General features: G+C 37.5%; 1 protein-coding gene across 1 annotated transcript in view; it reads right to left on the bottom strand.

Annotated features, from left to right (window-relative positions):
• Window positions 1-2,803: 2,803 nt before the first annotated feature.
• The window catches only part of LOC123523184 (uncharacterized), a 31,583-nt gene continuing 25,020 nt past the window's right edge, over window positions 2,804-9,366 (bottom strand). Inside the window, exon 5 of the mRNA XM_045300870.2 lies at window positions 2,804-7,420. Within this exon, the coding sequence (XP_045156805.2) occupies window positions 6,873-7,420 (548 nt within the window). The 3' untranslated portion in view covers window positions 2,804-6,872. The remainder of the gene's footprint in view (window positions 7,421-9,366) is intronic.

Raw genomic sequence — 9,366 nt, 5'->3', positions numbered from 1 at the left:
CATTCTGGGTCAAGTGGTTCTCAAGTTACTGACCGGAAATGGTTTTCAATGTTCGGGCCTCTGTGACCTTGACCTTTAACAGAGTGACCCCAAAATCAATAGGGGTCATCTACTCTGCATGACCAATCATCCTATGAAGTTTCAACATTCAGGGTCAAGTGGTTCTCAAGTTACTGACCGGAAATGGTTTTCAATGTTCAGGCCCCTGTGACCTTGACCTTTAACGGAGTGACCCCAAAATCAATAGGGGTCATCTACTTTGCATGTACAATCATCCTATAAAGTTTCAACATTCTGGGTCAAGTGGTTCTCTAGTTATTGATCGGAAATTGTTTTCAATGTTCAGGCCCCTGTGACCTTGACCTTTGACGGAGTGACCCCAAAATCAATAGGGGTCATCTACTCTTCATGATCAATCATCCTATGAAGTTTCAACATTCTGGGTCAAGTGGTTCTCTAGTTATTGATCGGAAATGGTTTTCAATGTTCAGGCCCCTGTGACCTTGACCTTTGACGGAGTGACCCCAAAATCAATAGGGGTCATCTATTCTTCATGACCAATCATCCTATGAAGTTTCAACATTCTGGGTCAAGTGGTTCTCTAGTTATTGATCGGAAATGGTTTTCAACGTTCAGGCCCCTGTGACCTTGACCTTTGAAGGAGTGACCCCAAAAACAATAGGGGTCATCTACTGCAGCAGCCGTACAACCCTATGAAGTTTGAAGGTTCTAGGTCAAATGGTTCTCCAGTTATTGCTCGGAAATGAAGTGGGACGTACGGACGGACGGACGGAAGGACGGACAGGGCAAAAACAAGAGGGGGGGGGGGGAGAGATTAAATAAAAGCTATGGTCCACAACAAGGGTCATTATTAGTCCTTATCATGTTGTACACGATTGATTCTGCCTTTGCGACCAGTGTAGATCATGATCAGCTTGCACATCTGTGCAGTCCGATCAAGATCTTCACTGTTCGCCATTCAGTCAGCCTATCATTTTGGTAAGCACCCACTTAAACAGTTAATGATACTGTCCAAATTGAAAGATGGACAAGTTTTTTATAGAAATTTAGCAGGGTAAGAGTTAGTATATCTATCACAGGATCCTTTAGAAGCAAAGGAAGTTTGATAGAGTTCCTTAATTCATAAGATGTGATGAAATGTGCTACACCTGTCCTATCTTACTTTTAACAGTTACCTGTAATACAAAACACTGATAAGGGCAATTTTTTTGGGATAAATACTGTTTAATATATTCTTGTAAACTATAGCTTTAAAATATAAAGTTCAAATACTAGACTGCAACAACTGCAATAACTTTTTTGTTTAAACTCGAGATAAAGAATCTATTACCCTTCAGACTAACACATTTTAAAATACTGATATGCCCTTGTGCAAATATGGATCATTTTTAAAACACTGACACCACTTATTTCATGATTTTATAGCTGATATTCAGATAGTTCTGCTGCATGTTCAGATCAAAAACATTTCTACAGTTTAGAATTTGTTTAAACCCTAAATTTTCAAAACTTCAGAAAACACTTAGAAAAGAAAAGAAAAGAAAAGAAAAGATTTTATGCTCGACTTTTTGCCAGACTTATTTGAAAACTTTTAACCTCACACAAGCTTTTTTAATTAGAGTCTATGGGAAAATCACACTTTTGATAACATTTTCATAAAAAGAACTTTTTTCTACAAAGACCATTCATTCAGTGGTCCTTGAAAAAAAAGTTGTTTTAAGGTTTAGCAGCCCTCAGATGCAGTCAAATGTTCTGATTTAAACAAACTTGGTAGTTTGAGTGTAATTTTGACCAGTAGTTTCAAAGGAGATGGCCAAGTAAAGTGTTGACGCAGACTAACGGACAAAGGGTGATCATATGAATTCACAAGAGCAAAATGCTCATGACGTTTATGATTATTTGATAAAAGCTACCTTTACTCAAAGTTACTGACAGTAAGTGTACCCTAACTAAAGATATTGAGCATAAACTGTTTTTCTTTTAGTAACAGTGACCAAAAATACAATCCAAAGCCAGTTCTAATATTTAAAGTTATAAACTCAGACCAGCTTTTTGATGACCAAAGTGAAAAAAAACAAACAATTTCTATAACCCCATATTTCTATTTTTAGTTACATTGACGTTGACCCTGACACAAGTGCCCCAAATACATTTCTAACCTTTGTGTTTGATAAAATTTTTTTTTAGTAACTGTGACCTTGACCCAGTGTCATTTAAATGACATCTTTTATCACCAAAAAAGAAAAAAAAAATGGATCTCAATGGGACCATGGCGTTGCCATGGAATTTTCTAAGTGTGAAGATTAATTAAGTTATGCTGACTTTGAACTTAATGCCAATGACCCCATATACAATCCCAACCTTGGTATTTCTATAAGCTACCTACAGGCCAAGTTTAATTTCAACACATTAATGCAAACTAAAGTTATTGAGCCGAAACCGTTTTTTCGCAAAAGTGAACTTGCCCTTAAACCAAGTGACCATATGCAATCCCAAATTCTGTCTCCATGCAAGCTCCTATATACCAAGTTTAACTGACATCTGTCACTCCTAACTCAAGTTATTGAGCGGAAACCAAAAACTGATGCAGCAGGCCCGCCAGCCCACCTGCCGACATCTGTTACGTTTTTTTGGAAACCTGGTTAACCAGTGGTTTTGAAGCCTTTTGCAGGCAAGATTTTGCGACAATCAAGATATACAGATAAGGGAAAAACAATACATCCGCAACTCAGGGGAGTCATGGGAGACATAATTTATCAGACATGTCATCAGTAAAAATAAATCAATGGGTGTAAATTTAATTTTGGCACAATTTCATAATTAATAATAGAAAAAAGTATATCACAGACATTTATTATGAAAACTGAAACAAATCTATATCATGCATAAGCACAGAGTTATCATGTTTGAGCATAAATTATTGTTACTACTCTGAACTCTTTTATAAACCCAAAGAAACATGTGAAGTTTCAATTCAATATCCAGTCCCAGTTTTTGAGACAGTAACTTGCATTCAAAAATTTAACTAGGGCTTCCTTTATCTTTTTAAAAGGGGGTATAATTTGTTCAAAATGCATGTTGAAGTTATGGGACTTGATCCTGTGAGGTTGGTTATTGACCCAGAAAAAGAAAGTAATAAGTTTCAAAATGTAACAACATGTACCTTTAAATAATAGCTATATGCACTTCCATGCAAAACTTTAACCAGAATTTTCTAAGTCCAAAAGAGGGCATAATTTACCCTAAATACATGTCAGAGTTATGGGACTTAATCCTGTGAGGTTGGTTATTGACCCAGAAAAAAAAAGTTTCAAAGTTACAGGTTTAAAGTTGCCTTAAACTAATAGCTACAGTAAAAGCCCTAAAAACCGGACCCTGACTGGAGCATGTCAAAAGTCCAGTTTTCAGAAGATTCCAGTATTCAGCAAATTTTGTACAAATTTGGGAGAGGGTTTATATATGTATATTCTTATTTATTTCATCTGACCGTATTATGTTCAATATCTTTTAGGTTTTCCTTAAATCTGCACTGTATCTCTCTGTTATATATTAAAACCAAATCATTTCTATCAGAAAAACATTTAAAATGATACTTTATAATGAAATGCTTCTCTGATCATGGAGATAATAGTCTAGCTCCTGTAAATCATGGAATATGCATCATGTGTATATCGTTATATAATAATTAATAAGAATATTTATCTTTTCCTTATTCTGAAAAAATGTAATTTTATGAAAAATCACCTGTACAACAATAGATCAGTAAACATCTTCCTATCAGATTATGAAGATGTTTTGCACTTCATAAGCTTACATATCATAGCTAATATACAAAACACAAACACACAATTAAATGTTTTTTACATCTACTTCGGTAACATTTGTAATTGTTAGTTGGAGAACAAAAAATTGTCACCTGCTTGAGATGTTTTTTAAAATCAATTCAAACATACAATACACATAAAGTTCGACACGTTCTGTCTGGTTTTCAGAGGATTTTTTTATTATATAATATTCCTTTGTGGCTATGAAAAAAAATCCAGTTTCAGAATTCATAGTTTCCCATATTCAGAGTGCTTTTTCAATTGAATTTATAAGAGAAAAACTTGGGACATTGAAAATCGCCCAAATTTCGGAGGATTCCGGTTCTTGTAGGGTCTGGTTTTCAGAGTTTTTATTTTAACCAGGATCTTCTTAGTCTAAGAAGGGGCACAATTTGGCCAAAATGCATGTCAGAGTTATAGGAATTTGATACTATCACCTAATTTTATAACCCTAAGACAAATCTGATGTCTTAATTCAATATCTGCATTAGTTCTGGAGACAGTAACTTGCATACAAAACTTTAAACAGAATTTTTTAAGTCCAAAAGGGGGCATAATTTGGCCAAAATACAAGTCAAGAGTTATGAGACTTGACCTAGTGAGGTTGGTAACTGACCCAGAAAAGGAAAAAAATAACTTTCAAAGCTATATGCCTTTAAAATAATTAATGATAGCTAAAAGTATATGTAAATGCATGCAAAAGGCTTTAACCATGGTGTGATGCTGAGGCCAATGCCAGGGTGAGATGAGTAGCTCTTCAAATAGTCAAGTTAAAATTGAAAATTTGTTTCTTGTTTGCCAAGATAAAAGTATATTTCATTTGTAAACACCAAATCTTACATTTTCACTCTAAATTCTATGCCACAAGTGAAAATATTACACCTGATCTTATTATAATTCTTAAAAACAAAAACTGAATTCCATGCAGAACTCTGGTTGCTATGGCAACCAAAAAGAAAACAAGAGCTGTCACTAATTGGTTGCTATGGCAACCAAAAAGAAAACAAGAACTGTCACTAATGGTGACAAATGCCCCTGCAGCGCATTGACCTTTGACCTGGTGACTTTAACCTTTGACCTGGTGACCCCAAAGTCAATAGGGGCTGTGTACTCAGTAAGTACTATCAGCATGTAAAGTTTGAAGGTCCTGCCTGCAGTGGTTCACGAGTAAAAAGCCTTGATGCAAAAATTTAACACTGACCACTGTGACCTTGACCTTTGACCTAGTGACCCCAATGTCAGTAGGGGTCATGTACTTAATAAGTACTATCCGCATGTGAAGTTTTGAAGGTCCTGGGTGCAGTGGTTCGCGAGTGAAGTGCCTTCCTACAAAAAGTTAACATTGACCACTGTGACCTTGAGCTTTGACCTTGTGACCCCAATGTCAGTATGGGTCATGAACTCAATAAGTACTATCCACATGTGAAGTTCGAAGGTCCTGGGTGCAGTCATTCGCCAGTAAAGTGCCTTCATGCAAAAGTTAAAGTAGGCGTTCATGCAAAAAGTTAACGTTGTGACGAACGAACAGACGGACAGTTGAAAACAAATATGCCTCCCTTTGGGGGCATAAAAATTAAAAATCTTCTTGAAGCCTTGAAATTTGGCATGTGACATCATCTAATGGTCCTCTAGTGGATTTCTAACAAGACTGTTCAAATTATGCTCCTGGGGTGACAACAGGCCCGACCCTGGGGTCACTTGTGATTAAGAGTTACATAGGAAAAAATATTTAAAAAATCATCAAATCATATTTCCTAGATTGTTTAATTATAATTTCCTGATGACCCAAAGTAATTAGGGGACACCAGACTGTGACCTTGACCTACTGACCTACATTCTTGTGTTTTAAGATATTTGGATGACAGGTACAGTTTTGCACACCGATCTTTAAACAGACTTTCAGTGACCATGAATGTAACCTTCTGACCTACTTTCTTAACATTTTAGCATCAGTTTGACATTTGAAACATGCGGCTCATATTACTCAGGTGGGCAATCCAGGGTCATCATGAACCTCTTGTTTAATAAAATGAGAAGTATGGTACATAATACAGCCAACCTCCCAAACATCACACAGTTTTACAAGATAATTGAAGCATTGATGATATCACCCAGAACAAGAGCTCATAGAACATAAAATGCCCCCCTTGATGCATTCAGTAATTGCACAAGGAACAGAAATTATTTGGTCACTAAACACAAAAGTTCTACTGTTCTAGGTAAATCTGACATTTACCTTTGACCTATTGACCTAGAAATATATAGAGGTCATCTGCTGGTCATGACTAACCTCCCTACTAAGTTTCATGATCCCAGGCTCCAGCATTCTAAAGTTATCAGGAAATGGTTTAACTGTTCCTGGTCACTGTGACCTTGACCTTTAGCCTACTGACCTCAAAATCCTTAGGGATCATCTGCTGGTCATGATCAACCTCCATATCAACTTTCATGATCCTAGGCCCAAGTGTTCTTGAGTTATCATACTGTTCTGGGTCGCTGTGACCTTAACCTTTGACCTACTGACCTCAACATCAATAGGGGTCATTTGCTGGTCATGATCAACCTCCCTATGAAGTTTCGTCATCCTAGGCCCAAGCATTCTCAAGTTATCGTCCAGAAACGGTTTAACTGTTCTGGGTCACTGTGACCTTGACCTTTTTTACCTACTGACCTCAAAATCAATAGGGGTCATCTGCTGGTCATGACCAACCTCCTTATCAATTTTCATGATCCTAGGCCCAAGCGTTCTTGAGTTATCATCCAGAAACCATTTAACTGTTCTGGGTCACTGTGACCTTGACCTTTGACCTACTAGCCTTAAAATAAGTAGGGGTCAGACTGCTGGTCATGACCAACCTCCCTCTTAACTTTCATGAATCTAGGCCTAAGATTTCTTGAGTTATCATCTGGAAACCGTTTAGCTGTTCTGTGACACATGTGACATTGACCGACATCTGCAAAACAAAAATACCTCTCCGTCTTCAAAGTGGGGCATATTAAACTCATTTATCATAGAACTTATTTCACTTAACAACTAGTACAAACAAGTTCATTAAGAATCACTTCAATTTCTCCCATAAGGTCATCTGTTTGTTGAAACATTTCATGTTTCTTGTCCTGTAACACTATAGCGGACGATTCTTTGTCTTTAATGTGGGCGCTATGTGTCATTATGTCTGTTTTACAGATGTTCAGACTCATTCTAACATTATCATTATCACCCGGACATTGTACTGTATTTGTGATTACAGCAGATTCCAAGGCTAGTGCAAATTTTTTGTCATCTAGTTTATCCCTGTAACTTAGCGGGAAAGATCGGGTCCTGGGGTGTTTATTTATTGGCCTGCTTTGGATGCGCCGTCTTGTTACTGATTCCCGGACTGCCTTTTCTGTCAGCATTTCAAGTTCCGATCCCATCGTTTCCAGTTCCAACTGCATGAATTCTACTTCCTCTTGAAGTTTTGTTACTTCTTCATCTCGTTCTTCGAGACGCTTGGACTTGTCTCTCAGTTGTTGATAGACACTTATGAAAGAAGCATGTCCACTGTTGTGATATTTTTCTACTGCTGTTGTACCTGAAAACATATAATAACTTCAAGTTTTGTGTTTTTCCTGTTAAAATACTGCAATATTTTGTTAAGTTTATGTTTAAGAGTAGTCATGTTACATCAGTTTTTTAAAACATAATACAGTGTTCCCACTGGCATTTCAAGTTTGGGGTGAAAACTGAGTTTTTCTTGGACTTTTTCACCCCCTCAATAAGAGATATATAACAGCTGTCTCCAAAATTGGGGGTGCAAAGTACCATTCTTGGGGTGAAAATCCCCATTTTGGGGGCTTCTGGGAACACTGAATAATAACAAAATAATAAAACTTGAGATCGTGGTTCAATGTTCATGACTGCATGTGTTCACATTTCATTCTTTCAAGCTGGGCACCGGTATTATTGTGTAACAGAAGTTTTATCATAGGATTATGCAAAACAAGAGGGTCATGATGACCCTGGATCGCTCACCAGAGTAATATAGGCAATGTTACACATCAAATATCTAAGATCTAGGCCTTCTGCTTTATTTTAAGAAAATTTATGAAGATTTCCCTATGTACAACCAAGTAACCCCTGGGGCTGGGTCAATTTGACCCTGGGGGGGGGGGGGGGGGGGGGGGTCAAGAATTGAACAAATTTTGTAGAGGTCCACTAGGCAATGCTACATGTCAAATATCTAAGCTCTAGGCCTTCTGGTTTATTTTTAGAAAATTTTGAAGATTTTTCTATGTACAATCAAGTAACCCCATGGGGGGGGGTCAATTTGACCCCGAGGGTCATGATTTGAAGAAATTTTGTAGAAGTCCACTAGGCAATGCTACATGTCAAATATCTAAAATCTAGGCCTATTTGTTTATTTTTAGAAATTTTTCCTATGTAAAATCAAGTGACCCCTGGGACGGGGTCAATTTTGACCCTGGGGGTCATGACTTCAACAAATGTTGTAGAGGTCCATTAGGCAATGCTACATGTGAAATATCTAAGCTCTAGGCCTTCTGGTTTATTTTAAGAAATTTTTTTGAAGATTTTCATATGTAAAATCAAGTGACCCCCAGGGCGGAGTCAATTTTGACCCCGGGGTCATGATTTGAACAACTTTAGTAGAGGTCCACTAGGCAATGCTACATGTCAAATATCTAAGCTCTAGGCTTCTGCTTTTTGAGAAGAAGATTTTTTAAGATTTTCCTATGTAAAATCTAGTGACCCCTGGGGTGGGGTCAATTTTGACCCTGGGGGTCATGATTTGAACAAATTTTGTAGAGGTCCACTAGGCAATGCTATATGTGAAATATCTAAGTTCTAGGCCTTCTGGTTTATTTTCAGAATTTTTTTGAAGATTTTCCTATGTAAAATCAAGTGACCCCTGGGACGGGGTCAATTTTGACCAAGGGGTCATGATTTGAACAATTTTAGTAGAGGTCCACTAGGAAATGCTACATGTCAAATATCTAAGGTCTAGGGCTTCTGGTTTTCGAGAAGAAGATTTTTTAAGATTTTTCTATGTAAAATCAAGTGACCCCTGGGGCGGGGTCAATTTTGACCCCGGGGTCATGATTTGAACAAATTTGGTACAGGTCCACTAGGCAATGCTTCACACCAAATATCTAAGCTCTAGGGCTCCTGGTTTTTGAGAAGAAGATTTTTAAAGTTTTTCCTTTCGGTTGCCATGACAACCAGAGTTCAGTATGGAATTCAATTCTTTGAATAATTTTTAAAGAGGACCATCCATGGAACATCCCTGTGAGGTTTCATCAAAATTGGCCTGGTGGTTTAGGAGGAGATGTTGTTTAAAGGAAAATGTGGATGGACAGACGGCCGGACGCCGGACGGTGAGCGATCACAATAGCTCACCCCGAGCACTTTGTGCTCAGGTGAGCTAATAAGCACATGTCTTTATGTAAAATGTGGTGTAGACCTACCAGTTTTCCAGAACAGTTCTTGTGCAAGAGACAAGCATTCTGATTCCAATAACTT

The sequence above is a fragment of the Mercenaria mercenaria genome, chromosome 8 (genome assembly GCF_021730395.1).
Source record: "Mercenaria mercenaria strain notata chromosome 8, MADL_Memer_1, whole genome shotgun sequence".
Taxonomy (NCBI): domain Eukaryota; kingdom Metazoa; phylum Mollusca; class Bivalvia; order Venerida; family Veneridae; genus Mercenaria; species Mercenaria mercenaria.
This window is presented reverse-complemented; position numbering and strand designations above follow the sequence as displayed.